Source organism: Notamacropus eugenii, chromosome 6 (genome assembly GCF_028372415.1).
Source record: "Notamacropus eugenii isolate mMacEug1 chromosome 6, mMacEug1.pri_v2, whole genome shotgun sequence".
NCBI lineage: Eukaryota > Metazoa > Chordata > Mammalia > Diprotodontia > Macropodidae > Notamacropus > Notamacropus eugenii.
Genome location: NC_092877.1, coordinates 369990380 through 370013262, shown reverse-complemented (window position 1 = coordinate 370013262; position 22883 = coordinate 369990380). Strand labels below are relative to the sequence as shown.

The following is a 22883-nucleotide window of genomic DNA, read 5'->3' as shown; positions in this document are numbered from 1 at the left end:
ATCATGGCTTTCAGGTAGTCCCATAATTTTTAAATTGTCTCTCCTGGACCTATTTTCCAGGTCAGTTGTTTTTCCAATGAGATATTTCACATTATCTTCCATTTTTTTATTTTGGTTTTGTTTTGTGATTTCTTGGTTTCTCAAAGTCATTAGCCTCCATCTGTTCCATTCTAATTTTGAAAGAACTATTTTCTTCAGTGAGCTTTTGAAGCTCCTTTTCCATTTGGCTAATTCTGCTTTTGAAAGCATTCTTCTCATTGGATTTTTGAACCTCTTTTGCCAATTGAGTTAGCCTATTTTTCAAGGTGTTATTTTCTTCAGCATTTTTTTGGGTCTCCTTTAGCAAGGTGTGGACCTGCTTTTCATGCTTTTCTTGCATCTCTCTCATTTCTCTTCCTAGTTTTTCCTCCACCTCTATAACTTGATTTTCAAAATCCTTTTTGAGCTCTTCCATGGCCTGAGCCCTTGGAATATTTATTCTGGATGTTTGGTATACAGAAGCCTTGATTTCTACATCTTTCCCTGATGGTAAGCATTGTTCTTCCTCATCAGAAAGGAAGGGAGGAGATACCTGTTCACCAAGAAATTAACCTTCTATGATCTTATTTTTTTTTCCCCCTTTTCTGGGCATTTTCCCAGCCAGTTACTTGACTTCTGAGTGTCCTTTCCACACCCACCTCGCCTCCAGATCCAGCCAGCAATTGGGGTCTGAGATTCAAATGCTGCTTCCCAACCTCAGGGCTTTGGCCGGGGTGGGGCTGTTATTCAGTGTGGGATTAAGTTCAGGTGCTCAAGTGCGGGCAGGGCCACCTCTCAGAGCTCAGTTCCCTCAGGGGACCTTCAACAATGGATCCAAGCTCCTGCCTGCTTGGGGAGCCCCTGTCTGCAGCTGCCTCTGCTGCTGCCTCCCGAGGGGGCCTGAGTTATAGGGACACCCCGCTCCCCTCTCGGCCAGCCAAAAACACCTTATCATCGACCTTTGGCACCTGTGGGTGGAGGGACCTGGGCGGCCCGCTGGAGATTCCGTCCCTGAAGCCTGCTCAGATCTGCTCCTCTTGGTACCTCATGGCCAAGGCAGGGCTGGGCTCTGCTCTGGGTCTGGTGCCTGACAGACCTTTCCAGGGCTTTCTGGAACAGAAATCTCCTCTGCTCCATTTTTCTGTGGCTTCTGCTGCTCCAGAATTTGTTGGGAGTTCTTCTTTACAAGTATTTTATGGGCTGTCAAAAGCCATAAATTTAAAAGCAGTTGGTGGTTTAGTGGTCCTAGAGTCAGAAAGACCTGAATTCAAATCCAGCCTCAGATTCTTTCTGCTATATATGACCTTGGGCAAGTCACTTAACCTTTTTGACTCAGTTTTCTCAACTATACAACTGGGAATAATAATAGCACCTACTTCACAGGGTTATTCTGAGGATCAAACAGAATAATATTTGTAAAATAAAAAAGTACATTTACCACAGTGCCTGGCATATTAGTGGGTGCTACATAAGTACTTACTCTTTTTCTCTTCTCCAAAAATAAATTCCTAAAGGAAAAAGAAGTCAGAATATGATGGATTTATATATGTCAGACATTGAAAGAACAATTCAGATGTTATATAAACTGTGCAAAAATAGAGAAAAGATTCTACCAAATTCCTTCTATGATACACATATGTTCCTGATCCCTAAACCAAGGAGAATGAGAGCAGAGAGAAGAGAAAAATAATAATACAGTAATATACAAAAATATTAAATACAATATTAGTAAAGAGGTTATAGCAACATATTAAAATGATAACCTATGGCCAAGGTGGATTTATACCAGTAATGTGGGGTCATTAAATTTATTAGAAAAACCATAAATATGAATCACAATTAATAGCAAAAAATAATTTAAAATCATCTGATCATAGTGATAGATAATAGTAAAAGATATTGACAAACCCTATAGCCATTTCTATTTAAAAAACAAATAAACAAAATAACTAGTTATCCTAGGAATAAGTGGGCCCTCCTTAATAGAATAAATAGTATCCTAGAACTAGAAAAAAAATTCATTTGGAGGAACAAAAGATCAAGAATTTCAAGGGAAATAAGAGAGAGAGAGAGAGAGAGACAGTCAGAGAGAGAGAAAAAGAGAAGGGATTTAGTACAGGCAGCTCTCCAACGATACTACCAAGTAGGAATCATTAAAGCTATTTGATACTGGTTAAGAAATAAGACAGTAATAGCTAATATTTATGGTGCTTATCATGTGCCAGGCACTATACTAAATTCTTTCAATTATTTTATTTGAGCCTCTCAAATAAATATTTGAAATGTTATTTATTATCGAATTTATTATTTGAAAAATATTTGAACTTTAGGAGAGGTGCTGTTATTATCCCTATTTTACAGATGAAGAAACTGAGGCATTAACAAAGTCAACTTACTTGCTCTGCTAATAAGTGTCTGATGCCAGATTTGAACTCATCTTTCTGACTCCAGGCCCAATGCTTTATCCACTGTACCACTTAGCTACCTGCAAGGATAGTTAGTGGATCAGTAGAACATATCAGTATATATAGAAGCAAATGAATCTAGAAATACAGTCGTTAACTCACCCAAAGATATCCACTACTGATATAATAATTCATTATTTGACAAAAGCTGCTGAGAAAACTGAAAAGTAGTCTGACCAAAATTCGTTTTAGGTTAACATCTCACACCATATATAATAATAAATTCCAAATCAACATAGGACCTAGATATACAAGATATGCAACCAATTAGTGGAGTAGGGAAGGAGATCACTTTCACCATTCTGGATAGGGAAAGACTTCTTGAGCAAACTAAAAAAGGAGGAGGATCACAGAAGATAAAATAGCCACACAAAATTGAAAAGCTTTTGCACAAACAAAATCAATTCTATTAAAATTGGAAGAGAAGCAGTTAACTCAGAAGGAAAAAATCAGCAAGTTTATTTAATTCCCAATATATAAAAAGAACTGGATCAAAAACAGGCAATTCTCAAGTGAAAAAATTCAAGCTACAACTAGCTAAATTGGGGGATAATTCTAATTCACCACAAGATTATGCAAATTAAAACAAGTAAGGTTCTACTTCAACCATCAGATTGGTAAATATGATATTCATCTGGTCACTATGGAAAATAACATAAAATAACAGCCCCCAAATCATTATAGAGTAATGCTCTGTAACACTATTGCCAAGCATATAACCCAAGGACACAAAAGGAAGAAGGAAAGGATGCATATATATGGAAAGGTTCATAGCATCTCTTTCTGTTGTAGCACGGTCCTGTTAATAGATGGGGAATGGCAGAAAGAACAGAATGAATTACACAATACGCAGTGATAAAAGGGATGAATTCAGAGGAATCTTTGAAGACTTGTATGAATTGAGGCAGAGTGAAGTGAGCAGCTTGAGAGCAATTTATCCAATGACTAAAATGTTGTGAACAAAAATGACTTTGAAAAACTTATTAACTCTGACCAGGGGCAGCTTGGTGGTACAGTGGTTAGAGCACCAGTGCAGGAGTCAGGAGGACCTGAGTTCAAATCTCACCTCAGACACTAGACACTCACTAGCTATGTGACCTTGGGCAAGTCACTTAACCCCAACTGCCTCATCCTGGGTCATCTCCAGTCCTCCTGAGGAATATCTGGTCACTGGATCCAGATGACTCTGGAGGAGAAGTGAGGCTGGTGACCTGCACAGCCCTCATTCACTCACTCACTCAAAGTCAAGTGCAAGTCATGTCATCATTTCTCTGATGGCACGGTCTTCTTCAGCAACGAAGGACAAACACACACACAGCTCTGACCAACATCCTGCCTAATCATGACTCATTAGTTGAATGAAGGCTGTTACCCTGTCCTGTCAGTGTGCTAAGCTTTCAAAATTCATAATTAGTCATAGCTTTTTCAGATATCCAAAATGAATTTGGCTTGTTTGACTATACTCATTTATTAAAGGAAGGTTTCTTTGTGTAGGGGAGGAAGTGTAGTGGATAGAGACAGAATGCTGAGTACTAGTGATGGGGGTTGAAGAGGAGGTGAAGATGAAAGACTGTCATTGAAACATTTTTAAAATGTACTAAAGAGAACAAAAGAAAATTTAGAGGGAGAGACAAACAGATCAGTTTTGAAAGTAATATACCTCATAAAGCAAATGATTAAGGTAATTAGCATAGATTTATAGTTTATCCATAATGCTGTAGTTTATCCTCTTTTTTAAAAAATGTGTAAATGTTCGTGTTTGTCAGCTGCAAAATTAAAACTTAATTCAGGGGCAGGAAATCCAATGACTTTCTCAGGGAGTCAGAAAAAATGAGGATAAAGTCTGGTGCCGGGAGCCAAGTGGAAAGTCCCTCAAAAGTATTCTATGGAAGAAATAAAGCAATTTATTCCCTTATCATACTTTTTGGCACATTTGTAAATAAGCAGATAAAGTGAATTGAATTGCATTAAATAAATAGTATCTTGGCCTCTGAACCTTGAGAAAAGATTTCTGGAAATTAGTAGTTATGAATATTCCCAGAACTTAAGACCCTAGATCTAAAGGCAGAACTCAGAGGTCATCTCACCTAACACCCCCCCCTCCCCTTTTTTTGTAAAGATGAGGAAATGGAGCCAAGGGACATTAAGTATAAGTGTAGCCTGTCCTTAGGCTAATGGTGGCAGGTCCTTGTTTACACCTGGATGATCTTCCCTGGAATTGGGAGGTGTAACTTAAGGGCTAATGAAACTCCCCTCCAAACAGTATTTTTTCAAAGCAGACATTTGTTTTCCATTGCCTCCCTACATTTAGCCAGCTTTCTGGGCTTTCCTCACAATTTTCTAAAGGAACCAAAACAAAAAGTGATAGAAATACATATTTTGTAATTCCCATCAATCACTGAAAATGTCCACTCCTATGGTACCAGCATTCACAGAACGTAAATGTTATCCAGATCCAGTGAAATGAAACCTATGAGCAAAGAGCAACTGCCAGAATTTTAAAGTATTTTATATTCATTTGTAAATCAATATTTGTTTATTTCACTTCTTTTTCCCTTGAGTTTTCAACTGAAAGGAAAGGTCACTCTCCTGTATGGGTACATGGCACCACTGTTTCTAAAATCTTTTTCCAAAGTGGAACTCTTCTGTGTGTTTTAAATCAAAACTTCCTAAGAGCAACCCCTTTCAATGATACAAATGGATAAATATAGTAATAGTGTGCTACACTTTAAAAAAAAAAAAAGCGATCATTATCCTACCTTGAGGTGTAAATCTTCTTTCCCTGGCCCTTGGAGGTTCATGCCTGCTTCTGTTGATTGTCAGGGCTTTAGGTGGTGAAAACCAGGCTGTGCCTCCCCTTCAGAACTAGATGGAAACACCTACAGGGGAAAGAGCAGTAGCTTGAATTGTCCAGGTAACTGGCAACCTACTGTGCATCTTCTCAGTCACCCTGAAAAGACTGTGGACGTTTGATGTTCTGTCTTAAAGGATTCTTCCAGTGTATAGAATCCAATTCTGAGGACAAATAGATCCTTTCCAGGCAGCAAATTACTGGGGCCTTTCAAAAGGCCCATCCTACCCTAGCAGTGTTTGAGAATAGCTCATCAAGACCAAATTGCTCTCATAGGAAGTGTTCTTTAAAAAATATTGACTTTCTGGTTCTAAGATGACACAGTTTTCAAAGATCCTGTCAGATCAGTTAACTTCTTACTTGGTCTGTGAAGCAAAAGAAAAAGTGATAGGACAATTAGCTAGAAAATCTTTCCCAGTGTTTGTTAGCACCAAGAAGCGTTTGGAATTGGTGGTAGCAAAAATTAACCATTCTTCATGCAAAGTGTGATTGCATGTGTTTATATGTGTGTGTGTGTATTAAAGTGACAATTATTTTTAAAAATCACTTTGACAAACTAGAGACCAAAATAACATGCAGTCAGCTGAAGCTGCTGGGTAGGTGTGGCTGTGGGGAAAGGTTGTTGAAATTCAAAACATCATTACAAAACAAAACAATTACGACCAGTTTGAGAGTTGAATGGCTTCTTCCTCCTGCCCTCCCCAAACACATGGGCACCCCTAGACTTCAAAGCCAAGTCAGCCCAGAGGAGGGCCAGAGGATGAGGTGCAAAATAAGACTCAAACCCGTGATCCGAGATTAAAGGGAGGTTGATCAAAGAAACTACCTAAAAGTACCGAGGGCCCATTTCTTGCCTTGGCCCATGCCCCAAAATGTTCATCAGAACAGAGCTTCCTTTGAAGTCTTTGGAAGCTCGGTGCTTAGATGAGCTCCGAGGTCATGGGGAAATAGGAAAAGTCGCCTGGAACAGAACTGGATCCCGCAGCCTAGGGGCTTCTTTCAGCGACTTTTTTCAGGAAGTATGTTTGCCTGATTGCTTTGGTATGGGACTCACAAACGGCAAACAGCTTAAAAACACCAGATGTCAGATGGGTATATTTGATGTTCAAAAAGAAATGGAGACCTGCACTTCCTCATGAAATATGGAGGCCATGGCAGTGCCGCAGCGGGACGAGAATGGGAAATTCCATTCATCTTTTTTATTTGGATGTTTTACCTGGTGTCATAGGGTGTTTTAAAAAGGAAGGCAGGCTTCCCATAGAGGCAGTAAAACATGTACATCAGCATTCTATTACATCAGAAAGGGCTCATGACAGACACCATCCAATTCCCAAAGAGGATAGACAATGAAATCAGTAGAAATGGATGCAGCCCCTCTAATATTCAATTTAAGTAAGAGGCATTTTCCAAGAGACTTTGCCTCAAATGGGCTCCTAAAATATCTTTGCTTAGGTTTGAATTTCCTGGCAATTTGCATTAAATGTTAGCTTCATATGTTTTTAGGGGCTTTTCTTAAACTCTGAGATTTCCATGGTTTCTGCCTTCATCTAACTTTGTACCTCTATCTCATTCAAAATTCAAAGTTTCTTCCATAGTTTATTTTCTTTCCTAATTGTGGGACATTTAGTTCCATCACCCTGGTATACCTCACTCTAGTCTCTTCAGCAATCCATCTGTCTAATGGGCATGTTCAATGTGAAGCAAGCTTTTAAGACCCAGTGTGTCCAAGGTGTCGTCTCAAGCAGCTTAATATTCTGCCTGGAAGGATAAATAGGGCATGTGCCAGGGAGGGAACAGGGAAAAGAGGCTTACCTTCCTCTGGACTCAGCCCTGGATCCTGCATCCGAAATTTACTGCTCCTTGGACCTTGGACAAGGCATTTAACCTTTGCAGTCATCTTCTGCTCAGTTTTAACCACCTTCTTGTAGCCCAGCCCCCAATCCATGCCCTTTCATCTCCAGAACTTCTGCCCTGAGGCTTTACTGACCTGATTGGTGACTGACTCCCTGGTCCAGCCCCCTATTTCAGTCAGACCAAAGCAATGCTTCACCACCCTCTCTTGCTCCCAGCCCAGCCATCTTTGAAATAGCTTCACCACTTACCTTGCTGTTTTGGGCTCCTCATCCATCTCCTGTCCTCCATTCCTGGAAGCAGGATCAAATCAAATCATGTCTGCTATTGCCCTTGGAAGGTATGTGTCCCATTTATTCTCCTGTAGATCCCTTCACCATTCCTGGAACTTTAAGAACCAAAGTGCCCTCTCTGGCTATCACTCCTCATGTGTTTCCAATTGGAATGTAAATTCTTTAAGGTCAGGAATTATCCCCAGAGTCAAGAAGGGCTTAATCAATGGCTTTTTCGTTCACTTAGCATCATATTCTTGTCTGAAAAATGGGTTGTTGGACCAGATTGCCCAGAGGCAGCTAGGTGATGCAGCACATAGTCTGGAATCAAGGCAAATGAATTCAAATCCTTCTTCAAACACGACTAGTTGTGTGATCCTGGAAAACTCATTTACCCTCTTTCTGCTTCAGTTTCCTCAACTTGTATAATAATAGTAATAACACCTATCTCCCAGGCTTGTTGTAAGGATCAAATGAGATCATATCGTGAAGCATGTAGCACAGTGCCTGGCATCTGGCAGGTACCCAATCAAGGCTTATTTCCTGTCTTCCTCCTGAAGCCCCTTTCACCCTGAGGTTGATGATTCTTGAAGAACTCAAGTCTCCTGCCTTGTATCTCCCGTAGAACTTAGCTCAGGGCTTGCCTATTATTGGTGCTGGTAAATACATATATGGATTCAATTTTTTTCCCCTAAGAGTTCCTAGGGACCATTGAAAGAGCAGAAGAATTGAAAAACAAAAACAAAGCCCCATCATGTAAATTACTCACATTGATAAACGATATATGTTTGCTTAAACAGATCAATGAACACAAACTCTACGTTGCAGCCATCTTTTAAACACAGCCCAATAACCAAAAATTGCATTATACACTCCAACCAAGTGAGAAGATCCAAGAACAGCCCTCAGCCCAGCTAAATGTTGAAATCACTCAAAGGACATTGGAAAGGTGAAATTTCCTCACCTCTGGATGCTCAGGTTGCTTTAGGCTGTAATCTGAGGTCTATCTATCTCAGACCCAAGACATTCACCCTCTTCATTTCTTCTGAGAGACAGTTCAGTGTAATGGAGAAGCTTTAAACTTACCATTAGAAGACCTGTGTTGGAATCTTGCCTCCAATATTTACCAGCTATCTTAACACAGGCAAGTCCTACTCCCCAGCTGAGCCTCAGTTTCCTTATCTATAAAGTATAGGTGAAGGCACTAGGAATTTCCTGGTATGGCTGTAGAGTTGACAGTACTTTGCTAACCTTGAAGTATTATGTATTCATGAATTGAGACCATATGGCATAGGGCATAGACTATTGACATTGGAGTCAGGCAGACCTTATTTAAAGTTCTATCTCTGATTCCTATTAACTGTATTACTGTGGTCAAGTCAATTGTCTTCCCAGTGCATGTGTCTTCTCTCAAGGGCTTTAAGGTACAGATGAGTTGGCAATCTGCATCTGTGGTGGGAGTTTCTAGGTCCCTACTAGATTAAATCACAGACTTAGGTGAGAAAAATGGGGAAAAATGTGAGTTATTCTTAGGCAGAAAGAAGCCAGCAAGGAGTGGTATGAGCTAATGAGTCAACATTTGTTAATACCTGCTATGTGCTAACTGCTGGATGTCAGATGCTAGATGAAAAGTTGGTAGGGACATTGGGGATCATTTAGTCCAACTCCCTCCTATTTGACAGCTTAGAAAACAGGGACTCAGAGAGATTAATTTACCTGCCCATTTGTATAGAGATGGTAAGTAACAGAGGCAGAATCTGAACCCTGGTCCTCTAATCCAACTCAGGTGCTATTCCCAATATACTCTGCAGCCTTGCCAAGACCAGATGATGTCGTCTGCTCCTAGCTCCAATGCTCTGTGATTCCTGGCTTACTGAGGAAATGGGTTTCTTATGACTAAATATTTGCAATTACTTTTTTTTTCTTGCTTTCTCAATGAGTGGAAGAGGAAATGGAGAAAATTTCAACAAAATACAATTGATTTTTTAAAAAAAATATATGATTCCCACTTATGTTTAATAGACACTCGAGGACAAATCAAGCAAACATATTTAAGTAGAACATAAATGCAATAAGAAGAGAGTCATGATGGAAACTGCCATCCACGTCCAGAGAAGGAGATATGGAGTCTGAATGGAGATCGAAGCATACCATTTGCTCTCCTTCTTTTGTTTTTTGTTTTTCTTTCTCATGGTTCTTTGCATTCATTCTGATTCTTCTATACAACATGACTAATGTGAAAAAAATATTTAATAAGAATGTGTATGTAGAACCTATATCAGATTGCACCACATACTGGAGAGGGGGGCAGGGGAAGAAAGACAAAGAAAATTTAAAACTTAGGAAAGTGAATGTTGGAAACTAAAACTAAAAAAATAATAAAAAACACAGAAGAGGATGAAAGGAAGCAGGACAGCTTTGAAAGTAACAGCTTGAATTTACTTAATATACATATTTATATATCTATATTTAAAGCAAGCTGTATATAATAGAGATTCTTCATTGTGCATAAAAAATTTTTTTCCATTCTGTATAAACATTCTTTGTGTTTGCTAAACAGAGTTTTTTAAATTTATTTTTCAGTGTTCTACAATTAATATTATATAACTTAGATTTTTTTTCCCCTCCATCCCCCTCCTTCGCGGCTACCTCCCCTTCCTGAAATGGCATACGATTTTATATAGGTTCTACATATACATTCCTATTAAATACATTTTCACCATAGTCACGTTATATAGAAGAATTAAAACAAATGGGATAAATCATATAATAAACCAAAAGGTAATACAAAAGAAAATGATCTGCTACAATCTGGGATTGAATTCCATAGTTCTTTCTCTGGATGCGGAAAGCATTTTGCCTTACAAACCATTGGGAATTTTTTAAGTCCTTGCATTGCCATGAAGTTCTAAGCGTACCAGAAAAAAATCCTCTCATACTATGGTTGTTGCTGTGTACAAAGTTCTCCTGGTTCTGCTCCTTTCACTCAGCATCAGATCATATAAGTCTTTCCCGGCTTCTCTGAAGTCTTTCTGTTCATCATTTCATATAGTGCAATAGACCCCGTTACATTCATATACCACAATTTATTCAGTCATTCCCCAATTGATGGGCATCCCCTTGACTTCCAGTTTTTGACCACCACAAAGAGTGCTGCTATAAATACTTTTGTACATGTGGGACCCTTTCTCATTTTTATGATCTCTTGGGGATACAGTCCTGGAAGCAGTATTGCTGGGTCAAAGGGTATACACATTTTTGTAGCCCTTTGGGCATAGTTCCAAATTGCTCTCCAGAATGGCTGGATCAGCTCACAGCTCCACTAACAATGAATTAGTGACCCAACTCTCCCACATCTTCTCCAACATTTATCCTCTTCCTGTTTGCCAATCTGATAGGTGTGATGTGGTATCTCAGAGTTGTTTTGATTTGCATCTTCCTAATCAATAGTGATTTAGAACATTTTTTCATATGACTAGATATCTTTAATTTCTTCCTCTGAAAACTGCCTGTTCATATCTTTTGACCATTTATAAATTGGGGAATGACTTGTATTCTTGTACATTTGCCTCATAAACTCAGAATTTTTAAAATTGAATAAAAAGAGGAAAAAATAATGCATTGGAGATATTAAAATGTTTTTAAAAACTAATTAAAGGAACTGAGCTGGTTTAGACTGGAGAAGAGAAGATTCCAGGGGAAAATGATTGTTGTCAACAGGTATTTGAAAAGTTACCCAGTACAGGAGAGGTAATGTAAAGGAAAACAACTCAGAATGTCATCAGAGCTCTGCTCAGCATGGTGATCAATCTCATGTTCGGATGATTGATGGTGAAACATTCCTTCTTCTCTGAAGAGTTTAGGAGCAACATGAGGCAGGCATTGAAGAACTCAACTGTTGTTCTTGTTTGTTTTGGCTACTTTGTTACGAGAGGATTCTGTTGTGAAAAGTTGAGGAAGTCATGGGGAAGTAATAAATGAATGAATGGATAAATGAATGAGCAAAATAAGTAAATATATACACTTAAATACTGGTAAAACATTTATTTAACTATTTAATAGAGAGATTAAACTTGCTTCCCTTGTTTATTCCTAGAGGTCAGAATTAGGACCAGTATGTGAACATTGCAAAGAGGTTTTGTCTGGATGTCAGGAAGCAATTAGTGCTATCCCAAAGAGGAATGGGCTGGACAACTCTGGAAGGTCATAGGTTTGTCCTCATTGGAGAGGATCATACTTACCAAAACAATATAATCATTTTTTTTCTCAGTGGAACAGATTATTCTCTGAGTAGACTGGTGTAGGTTCCTGCTGAGATGCTTATTGATTCTGAGACAGAATCCTTGAGGGCAGTTTTTATTTTGTCTTTATGACCCCAGTTTCTGTCACAGGACCCTGTGTAGTCACTTTACACAGACTCATTGGATTAAAGAGATTGGACCATCTGGTCAGTACATACACATAATTTGGATAGTTTCATAGGATAAGAGGAATAAAGGGATCTACAATAAATAGAGCTATGAGGGACCTTAGCATTTATGTAACCTAGCTCCCTCTCCCATTTTACAGATTAGAACACTGAGGCTCAGACTGAGTGACTTGTTCAGGGTCACACACAGCAAGGAGCTGAGTTTGGATTTGAATCTAGGATTTCTCTGAGCAGAAAGAACACTGACTATATATAACACCACTTCTCTAACTTGATGCTAACATCTGATCCACACAACTAATGCTGGTCTAGTCACAGGTTCAGAGTCTCTTCTCTCTCTGGGTTCTCTCTCCCTCTTTCCCCACGTGCTGCCAAAAGCCTATGTAGCATCTGTTTTTTCTAGTAAATGTTTACACACAAATATTTGTTTCCCTTGTGTTTTAGCTGCTCGGCTGATTCAGAACATGGATGACACCATCAACCCTTGCACAGACTTTTTCAAATATGCCTGCGGAGGCTGGTTAAAGCGGAACATCATTCCAGAGACCAGCTCACGTTACAGTAACTTTGACATTTTACGAGATGAGCTGGAAGTCGTTCTGAAAGGTCAGTGGATTTGTTTCTGGGTACCAAATGACTTCCTTTCCTGCACATTTTTTTTTTGTAGGCAGCAGTTATAAAGCAAATTGCAAAGATTTATTTCAGTGGCCAACCCAGGCCACTGGAGAATAGCCCGAGCTGGGAGAAATATGGATGGACCCCTTCCATTGGGAAACAAATAGTGATGGAGGCACGGTAACTGCATGGACTCATCAGATCTATTGGTCAACTATTTCAACTGTAACCTCATTTTATGAGGGAGGAAACTGAGGCCCACAGAGGTTAATTTTCTTTGTCCAATTTCTTAGAAAGAATAGATATTATTTGGTATTTCAATCCAAGTCTTCTCACTACAGAGTCAATTAACTTTCTGTTTTTTGAGTATCCTTTCAAGGAGATGGAAGGACCTAGGTGTGGGTAAGAGCTTATGCTTAACCTATCAGAGCAATGAAGAGTCAAAAAAATGAAGCTGAGTTATTCGTACTTTTCCAGAAAGAGTAATCCCATGATTCCAGTCACTCCTTCAGTAGGGAAGCAGTAAAAGAAGTCATTTCCTGGGTCAATCCCAACATGAATATACAACTGTATAGCATTTGACATATGTTTGGCTAGTTCACCTCCATACAAGATTTTCTTCCTGGTTGTAAGCTTTTGTAGATGAGCACTTAAGGAGGAACCACACTGTTACTGACATCCATCATTAGATCATAGCTCAGACACCATCTAATCTGGTGTCTTCCTGTGGCAGATGAGAAAATAGAGTTCCAGGGAAATCAAGTGACATTTCCAAGGTCCCATGAGTGGTAAACATTCAAGGCTGAATTTCATGCCCAGATCCTCTGACTCCAAAAGAGAGTGCAGTGTACCACAACTTGGCATCTCCTCAGGCCTCTATTTTTCCCTCCTGGAAGGTTACTTTGTAGAAGAGTAAGTTTGTATATTTAGTGACTTCTCAACAGGCAGGATCAATTATATAGAGATAGTTAGGTATTACTGTATATTATAACATTATATACATATTACAATTATGTATTATAATGTAAATTATAAATAAATTATAATATATAAATTTATGTTATAAAGATAATTCATCATTAAACAATTTTTTTTAGGCCAGATTTCCCATGGTTTCCTCAGTGTGGGCAAGTTCTGATGTGTAAACTCCCCTGATGATCTAGACAGCTCAACTCTATAACTTAGGGTCTTAAAGAGTCACTGAGACGTTGGGACATAATGTATCTTGCTTAGGGTCACATAAACAGAAAGCGTCAGACCAGGTTTGAACCTACTTCTTCCTGACTCCATCCAATCCAACACACCACTCCTCAGTCCCCTCATAAAAGAGAAGCTCCACGAGAAGAGAGGCTGTTTGCATTTTTGTGTAGGTTTTCCTGGCTATCGGTGCTTCATAGTTAAATCCTTGGTGGTTGATTGACTGACTCCAAGTCTTCTGAGGCATAAATCCACCGGACATTCCGGGATTCTTTCCATTGTCATTTATTCTTTGGTTTATTTGTGTTTTTTTTTTTTTAGAATCTTCATGGGAAACAATTGTCATCAAAGCAGATTAGAGTGTAGTGAATGTGTTTCTATACCTACACCCATACAGACACACATGGTTTCTTGGGTTTTGGAAGAGGTTTCTCTTTTACCTGTGCCAAAAAAGAAGAGATCTGTTTCTAGAAAGACAAGGTTTATATTGAATCTGTGGAGAGCTTTAATTAAAAGTTGTAAAGCTGAGTTCAGTAATTCAAATAGAATTTATTTTGTCCCTATGAGGTACACTATACACTACGCTTCATCCAGGCAAAATAAATAGAAAAATAGTCCCTTCCCTTAAGGAGTTGCTTGATTCTGCTGGTTAAAAACACGTACAGACAAAAGTAATGCCAAATAGATACCAAATGAATGCAGAATTATATCTGGGAATGCCAACAGCTGGGGGAACAAGGAAAGATCTCTTAGAAGACATGGCCCTTGAGCTGAACTTTGAAGGGAGCAAGGGCTTCTAGGAGGAAGGGGTGAGGAATCATGACAACAGCCTGTGTAAATTCATGGAGGTTGAAGATGAGTGTTAACCCCTATTTTAAATGCCCTGTTTTCAGGTGTCCTTGAGGAGCCAAAACCTGAAGATATAGTGGCAGTACAGAAAGCCAAAACACTGTACAGATCCTGCTTAAATGAATGTAAGTGTCCCTCACACGAATCTTAGTCCCTGGATTTTTATCCAAACTGCACTTTGGTCCATTGGCACAGAGTTCACTGGCATAGAACTATTGCCAGACTTCCTATTGAATCCTTTCTTTCTTCCCTGTTTCCCAAAGCTGTAATCGATAGCAGAGGTGGTGAACCTTTACTAAAACTCTTATCAGAGATCCATGAGTGGCCAGTAGCAATGGACAACTGGGAAACAGTATATGGTAAGGCAGTTGGCACATAGCATATGTTTGTTGCCAAATTCAAAAAGAATTTCACATTAATTTCCACTCTCCATATATATGTCTTTAAAAGCTTGACTTTGTCTTTCATCACCTTAGGTACTTCTTGGACAGCTGAACAATCCATTGCAGAGTTGAACTCAAAATTTGGGAAAAAAGTGCTGATCAATCTTTTCGTTGGCACAGATGATAAGAACTCCATGAATCATATTATTCATGTAAGCTTCCCCTTATTGTCATAGCCTAATACAATAAAGCTTACATACTCATTGATCTCATTGCTATCTAGAAATACAGCATTTGCTCATTTACATTTTGTGAGCAATAAATCTATATACTGTCAAGGATATGTGAGATTCTCATAAGAAAAGGGTTTCTTTAATCATGTATTTGGCAAGCATTTCCTCTTTGCCCTCCACTCCCCAAGGTTTATAACCTAATCACAGAAAGTAAAAGGATGCTGGACTTGAAAGAATGAAGAAATAAGGTGACTGACTGTTATGCTCATGAAAAGAATACAGGCTCCTTTTCGTAAAGAAAGCAGAAGAAAACAATGAGAAGTTCTCCACAAAGGAATTTGGCCCCCATTTTTTCCTCACTGCATAGAAAACACTGCAGTGTCCTTTGAATCATGTAACCCAAATGTCACACTGCAGCTCGTGTAGATGATTGAATATTGCACCCTGGACAGCTGCTGTTGAAACTCATGAATCTGATAGAAGTTGCAAAACATTCACTTCTTGAGAACTTTTTAGGTCAAGCCTAGAAACTTCAGAGAGGGTTTTGTATTGGAGATCTGTAAACAAAGCAAAATGAAGTGTTCTGGAGTCATGGTTGAGAGCTCTTCAGAGTCTTTGCCAGGCTAATTGTACATTATTTGAACCTTCTTGCAATCTACACAACCACCAGATTAACCTGCTGTCTGATTCGCATAGACCATGTTAGCTCTCCCACCTTCTTGCCTTTGCATCACACTCCATGAACTTGCTAAACTTCAGACAGATAAAGTAAGGTTAAAAAATCCTGGCTCTGTTAAAGTGTGAGCTTCTGGAGATCAGAAACCTGCTGTCTCATTAGTGTGTCTAGCACTTTAAGCAATGTATGTTATTTAGTAGGTACTCAATAAATGTGTGTGGGTAGAATTCATTCTAGTTCTTGATTATTTTTCCAGTCCCATAGTTCTTCTATTGACTTCATGGACTTTGGTGGTTCCCAATTCTCTCTGTGCCAATTCTTCAACGCTATAGAATAGACAGCATCAGTGTTTCATTTTTAGCAGTGGCCCTCCTTGGGACCAGATGGAAGAGTGGCACAATGACCTGGTTTCAGGTCTGGATTCAGAGGATGTGGGTCTGAATCCTGTCTCTGCCACTCACCAACTTGCTCTGGAAACTTGTTCTCTTCTCTGATTATGAGTTTTTTCATTAATAAAATGGGCAGAGGCAAGGAAGGGAATTGGACTCAATGATGTCTAAGGTTACTTTCCCAGGATATTTTCCTCAACAACTCCCTCTCCCAAATATACTCTTTTTGAGGAATGAGGAGTAATGTGAGGTGGAAGCCATAGAGAGATGGATATTGGCTGTAGACAGCCAACAGCTTGCTAAGTGTTTGAGTTCTTCAAAGGCAGAACAAGCTGCTTTGGGAGGTCCTGGGCTTTCCGTCACTAGAGGACTTCAAATGAAAACTAGATGGTGGTAATTCATTGTGTTGCATCACGGATCCCTTTTCAGGTACAGGTTGTATTAGTGGTCTCTATGGTATCCTCCAATGTTGAGATTCTATGAGTCTGTATTTGACTGCCTTGGCAGTGCCACATTAGTTACAGAATCATTGAATTTTAAAGTAGGAAGGAACCTCAGACACTAATCATCTGATCCAATTTCTATATGAAAAACATGCCCAAGAAGTAAACATGAGTGAACAGGAACTCTCTACCTCATGAGATCATCCATTACACCTTAGGGGACCTTGGGAAAATGAGCTGGATTTGGAGTGAGAGTGAGAGGAAGGGACTAAAGTCCCTTCCAACCCTAAATCTATAGTCCCATAGCATCAAGCCAATATTTGCCTCTTGGTAACTTCTACCCATTATTCTGTGCAGACAGAATGTCATTATTATGGAAAGAACTAAGACAACTCACAGATAGGGAAGAATGTTTTTGTCAAGATGTGGTGTCCAAATGTATTTGAATTATTTGTTTTTATGTATTTTTTAATAGATTGATCAGCCTCGACTTGGCCTGCCATCACGAGACTACTATGAATGCACTACCATATATAAAGAGGTACATATATATGTATATGATTATTCATATTCATATATTTATATATTTTAAAATATTGATTTAAATCTTTTATGATTGTGGCAACTAGGGCAGCATAGTGGATGGAATTCTGGGAAGACCTGAGTAAAAATTTTGTCTCACTTACTATCTATGTGATTCTGGGCAAATCACTTACCCTTTGTCTGCTGTGGTTTCTTCATCTGTAAAATGGGGATAGATAAATAGCACAGTTGATATTGTGTTCCTCATCTGTAAAATGAATTGTAGAAGAAAATGGCAAGCCACTCCAATATCTCTGCCAAGAAAACCCCCAATGGGGTCACAAAGAGTCAGACATGACTGAAACTACTGAACAACCACAAAATGGGGATGAAAATAGCACCTACTTCCCAGGGTTGTGATGATCATGAGATAAGATATGTGAAGTGCTTTGCCTTAAAAGCATTTACATAAATGCTATTAATTTTAATCCATATTGGAAAAATTGAGCTCAGATTACTGTTTCTTCTCATGTCCTGATTTGCCAGTAGATTCTGTAGAATAGACAACAGAGATGTTTAACAGCCAGCACATTCATGGGGTGCCCTCAATCATCAAACTCAAAGAACTCAAGCTTTCCCATTTCTGTTATGGTAATTAGCATTTAAATTAAACTCACAATTGTATTGTTATTGTTTTAAAAATCATTTTCCAATGGTAGCTTCAAGTAGAAACTGGCATGATTGAAAAACAAACAGATCAGTCATAAAAGAAAAGTCCAGGATAAAGAGGAGCCTAATCAAGGCCAGATAATGAGACAATGCTCTGTTGAGCCAATTCTGCTTCTCCCATCTCCCTACTGATGTGGTTTGCTTAGAAGACTAACAGCAGGAAATTGTGATGCATTTTTTCTACATGGATGGTGACAGAGGCATTCCAGAATTGTCTAATTAGCCAGATTCTCCATTCATATGACCATGTAGCTTGTCCATGAATCAGAAGTGGTGGCCATCAAGGAAGCTTCTTCTGCCTCCTGCTGGAGGAAGATTTTTTTGGGAGGATGCTTCATGTTCCCTCTAGTGATTGGACAGATAATTTTATTCATTTCAATTAAGTGCTGACTCTATACCAGGTACCACACTAAACTTTGAGCAATAAAAGGAGGTTTATGTGGATAGCAGGGAAAGAGGGAATATAAGTAATTTTCTATTCTAGTTAGACTTGGTCTTGAGCAAATGTTATTTTTCACAATTTTTTAAGTCTGAAAGAGGTTTGATTTAAATCAATAATTAATTGTTAAATGGCTGCTCTGTTCAAGGTCTGTGATGAGTGTTGGGAGTGTAAAGACTTGGGGATACATAGGACAAGCCTTGCCTTCAAGGAGCTTACAAAAGGGATTGGGAGAGGGTAAAATTCACAATTAAGTAAATCTCAAAAAATAAAGCAACGTCAAGACAGACCACTTGATGAATCCGTAAGGATCTCACATAGCAAAGAGGTGGCTCCTGATTTATAGGTAGAGCTGAGGTGGGAGTATGCTTTAGATATAGGGCATCACCTGGAATGTTGTATACAGACAATAGCCAGCAGGCGTATTTGACTGGGAGGCAGAGCTGGAGAAAGGATATAATATGTAAGAATGGGAAGATAGGTGGGATCCAGGTTGGGGAAGCTTTTAAATACCAGGCTGAGCATTTTGAATTCATTCCATGAGGCTACAGCTAGTAGATACTGTCCAGTAGAATGTTCTAGGGCAATGGAAGCGTTGGGTTTGTGTTTTAGGAATGTCACTTTAGCAGCTTTATGGGGAATAAATGGAAGAGGGAAGAGAAAGGAATCAGGGAGACCAATTAGGAGGCCATTGTACTAGCTCAGGTGGGGGTCATATGAGTTGAGAAAAAGAGATTGACATGAGAACTCTAGAAATGACATTCTTAGTCCCTTTTTAGATGTAAAAAGTGAGGAGGCAAGAATGAAGTAGAACTCCTAGATTGCGGACTTGGGTGAATGATGGCGAATAATGGTGGCAGCACAAGTTTCCCCTTGATCACAAGGTTATAGGGTCCAGTATGTGACCAAACAGCATAGTAAAATGGCCTTTCTAACTCTCACTTGTTAAGTCTCCTATAACCATGATCCCTGAGGATCCACAGCAACTTGACCACTTCAGGATGTAAGTTTTGGGTACAGGTTGATTCACTGTTGGGTTAACAGACCACCAGGGGAGTTAATAAACCAACCCAACTGTGCTCTGCTCTTCCTTGCAGGGGTTCATAGAATATTGAATGTCTTCCTTAAACACATAAAGTTGTTCCCTGCCACCCCCACATTCTTAGCATATAATCCAAGGATTAAATTCTCTCAACTTTAAGACAGAATTCCTTCACAAAGATGCAGATAGCCTTAAGAAATTCATAGTAACCAGACGGTGAAGTCTATTTTAATATACCACTTATCTATTGCCCTATTGGATATATTTCAATAGATTGTTTATCTATTGCCTCATTTAGTGGATTTCCAGTTGAAAACCCTGTATGGCCAAATAGATCATGAGAGAGGTTACCTTAGTCCTATTCCAAACCTGAGATTGCTGAGGACTCTGTACTCTTTGAGGAATGTGATCCTTGTCCTACTTCATACATAAATCCATTACTAGCAAAAATGACTTCTAGGATGATTAAACTTATGATATTAATAGTAATGTTTTATATTTGTGTTTGGGTTTACTCTTCAGATATTAGATTTTGTATTTATATGTGGGTTCTTACTCAAATATTATACTTACATGTGGATTTTTACTCTTTGAAAAATGTTTACCTCTATTATCTAATTCAAGCCTGTTGATAACCTGTGACATAGACAGAGGCAGAGCCAAGACTCACTCTGTATCTTAACATAGTACATCTTAACTTTCTAGTACAGCATCTTTCCAAGATAATGGCCTTACCATTAGAACTGGTCATTGTGCTTATCCTTCATTCGTGAAGAGAACCATGATATCAGAAAGATAACGGTTTGACTTGCAGTTGACTTTGATTTGAGTGAGGGAGGGCTGTGCAGGGTCACCAACCTCCCTTTCTTCTCCTGAGCCATCTGGGTCCAGTGGCCAGATACTCATCAGGATGGCTGGAGATGGCCCAGAAAAGCTGCCTAGTTAACTTGGAGTTTGCTGGCTAGATTTCTTTCTCAAAGACCATTAGAACTATTGCTTACTTAGCTAATTGAAGAACCAGCAATTTTTAGATAATTATTAAGTCAATATTAATTAGCACCAGTTCAACTCAATGCCACTCCTGACACTTCCACTCTCAATGTAATCCAAAAGGCAATTCAAATTTATTAAACACCAACCATGTTCTAGGTACAAGGAGACACAAGGAAGCACAAGGATAAAACATAATGGGACATTCTTTGCTCCCAAAGAGCTGACATCTTACTATGTTCATCAAAGTGCTGGAATCCTGACATGGCTGACAAAATGATCTGGCCAAAAAGCAAACCCTGGTCATGCTACAGAAGTGACAACGGAGTGTTGTCTGTCCTCATTGCACGGAGGCCCTTCTTCTAGCCTGGCCTCTGTCACAGGCAAAGTACCAAAACGAAAGTAAGGAATGGAGCATGGATTCTGTCAAACATGAGCTAATCCTTTCAAGACATGAACAGATAACAAGGCTGAATAATAAGAATGGATTTTATAGGAGAAAAATTAAACTGTATGTTTCAATAAGGAAGGAGGAAGAGAGGTCTGGCAAATGAAATGAGCCATATTTGTTTTTATTACCCAGTTGGGTGTCTCCATGAAGTACTTTATGCTAGCTTGAATGCGATGGGAAGGTTGGGAAGGTCGGGACCAAAAGATCTCATTGTGAGAAGGACTGATGCCAAAAACAATGAAGAGACCCATAAAACACTCAGAACAGAAACACCCAGACCCCTGCAACACCTGCCCTGAGGAGGGGAGTGTTCTGCTCCATCACTGCACAGGTCATAGAGGCCCTCTGAGTTAAGCTGATGCTGATTGCAATCTGAAAGAATGGGCCAGTTCTCTTTGGAGACAGCTCAAGGCATGTTATGTATCATTGCCTTCTCCTTAATAATATCTCTGGAAGGGAAGGAGGAAGGGGAACTTGGCATCCTCCTTGACCAGAGATGTCTGTCTCTTGTCATCTTATCAGTATAAGATCAAAGTATTTAGAAGTGGACTTAGAATTTATCTCGTCTAGACTTACAGTTGAAGAAATTGAGAGAAGCTCAGTGACTTTCACAAGGTCACATGGATAATACATACCATGGCCAGGATTTGAACTCATTTTTTCCCCCTCTTTGTCCTTCTCCTCATTGTCATTAATATTGTGGCTGACTTTTTTTACATTATAGTTATTTCTGAATATATTTCTCCTCTCACCCTATCCTGAAATCCAGACCTAACAACACAGATTTGAAAGAAGAGAGGGAAAAAAAGCCATTAAATTAGAAAGTAAAAATGACACCAGATTGTGGAATACCTCGAAAGTCAGGCAGGTGTACAGTTTAAAGGGCTTGTTGCCTTATTGGACATGAGTGATGAAGATACAGGAGAAGAAGAGAAGGGTTTAAGAATAAAGCCAAGATGGTTTTTAGCAGAGCAGACTGAACAACTGATGGTGGCATAGATAGAAACATGTCAAAAGTAAGAGCACGTAGGAATCTGAGGAAAATAATGCTTTGGCTTTCTGATCCAATGGGTTGGATCCATTGACCCTGGGACCTTCAAAGCTCACCCCAGTGCCATGCCTTCTGTTTTACAAGTGACCCCAAGCAAGGCATTTCACCTACGTTTTGTGATAAAATTAATCCAATATTCCTTTCTGTTCTAAATCTATGCTCCTCTGACTATCATCCTTCCCACCAAATTGTAATTTTGAAATCCTTCCTATCCCCCGTTCATTTGGAAAACCAGAATATTAGCTACAAGCCAAGTCCAATCTGAAGTCTTCCTAATGGCCCAGACCTCTTCACTGCATTCACAAGTTGGTGACCATTGTCTTAGGTTCATGGCCCATCCCAAGACCGATTTTACAGTTTTTACAATCCTTGGGATGCATTTCCTTTTTTATAGAAGTTGTTTTCAACATTCATTTTTATAAGATTTTTAGTTCAACATTTTCCCCTCCCTTTCTTCCTACCCCCTCTTCAAGATGGCAAGCAATCTGATATAGGTTATATATGTGCAGTCTTGGAAACATATTTCCACATCAGTCATGTTGTGAAACAATAAACAAAAGAGAAAAGCCACAAAACAAAAAGTGAAAATGATATGCTTTGATCTGCATTCAGCCTCCAGAGTTCTTTCTCTGGATGTCAGTGTGTTTTCTGTCATGAGTCTGTTGGAATTAGCTGGGACCATTTTATTGCTGAGAAGAGCTAAGTCAGTCGTAGATGCTCATTGCAATGTTGACGTTACCCACAGATGCATTTCAGATATCATGACCTACAATTTCCATCTCCACAACAAGGGGAGAAGCCTTTATTTCAGGCCTTTTCTGGAATTTTTGCTTGAGTGCCCAGAATTTTATGTCTCCAGCTCTATTTGATATAATTTGCTTTAAACTTAAAACCCTTAAATCCGAAAAAATTAACAAGATATTCTGCACGTTGCTTATGTAATCAGCAGGAAAATATTTCTTTCACCTCTCCTCACTGGCTTTTAGTG

General features: G+C 39.1%; 1 protein-coding gene and 1 long non-coding RNA gene across 5 annotated transcripts in view; one reads left to right on the top strand and one right to left on the bottom strand.

Annotated features, from left to right (window-relative positions):
- Nucleotides 1-7378, bottom strand: part of LOC140510222 (uncharacterized) — a 41142-nt gene extending 33764 nt beyond the window's left edge. Inside the window, exons 1-2 of the long non-coding RNA XR_011969152.1 lie at nucleotides 7147-7378; nucleotides 5243-5362 (exon numbers count right to left, since the gene is read on the bottom strand). This is a non-coding gene — a long non-coding RNA (uncharacterized lncRNA). The remainder of the gene's footprint in view (nucleotides 1-5242; nucleotides 5363-7146) is intronic.
- MME (membrane metalloendopeptidase) overlaps nucleotides 1-22883 on the top strand; it is a 130232-nt gene that overhangs the window by 34588 nt on the left and 72761 nt on the right. For all 4 annotated transcript variants that reach the window (XM_072618674.1, XM_072618675.1, XM_072618676.1 and 1 more), the window contains 5 exons: nucleotides 12331-12492; nucleotides 14592-14672; nucleotides 14811-14906; nucleotides 15024-15142; nucleotides 17147-17212. In XM_072618674.1, the coding sequence (XP_072474775.1) occupies nucleotides 12331-12492; nucleotides 14592-14672; nucleotides 14811-14906; nucleotides 15024-15142; nucleotides 17147-17212 (524 nt within the window). The remainder of the gene's footprint in view (nucleotides 1-12330; nucleotides 12493-14591; nucleotides 14673-14810; nucleotides 14907-15023; nucleotides 15143-17146; nucleotides 17213-22883) is intronic.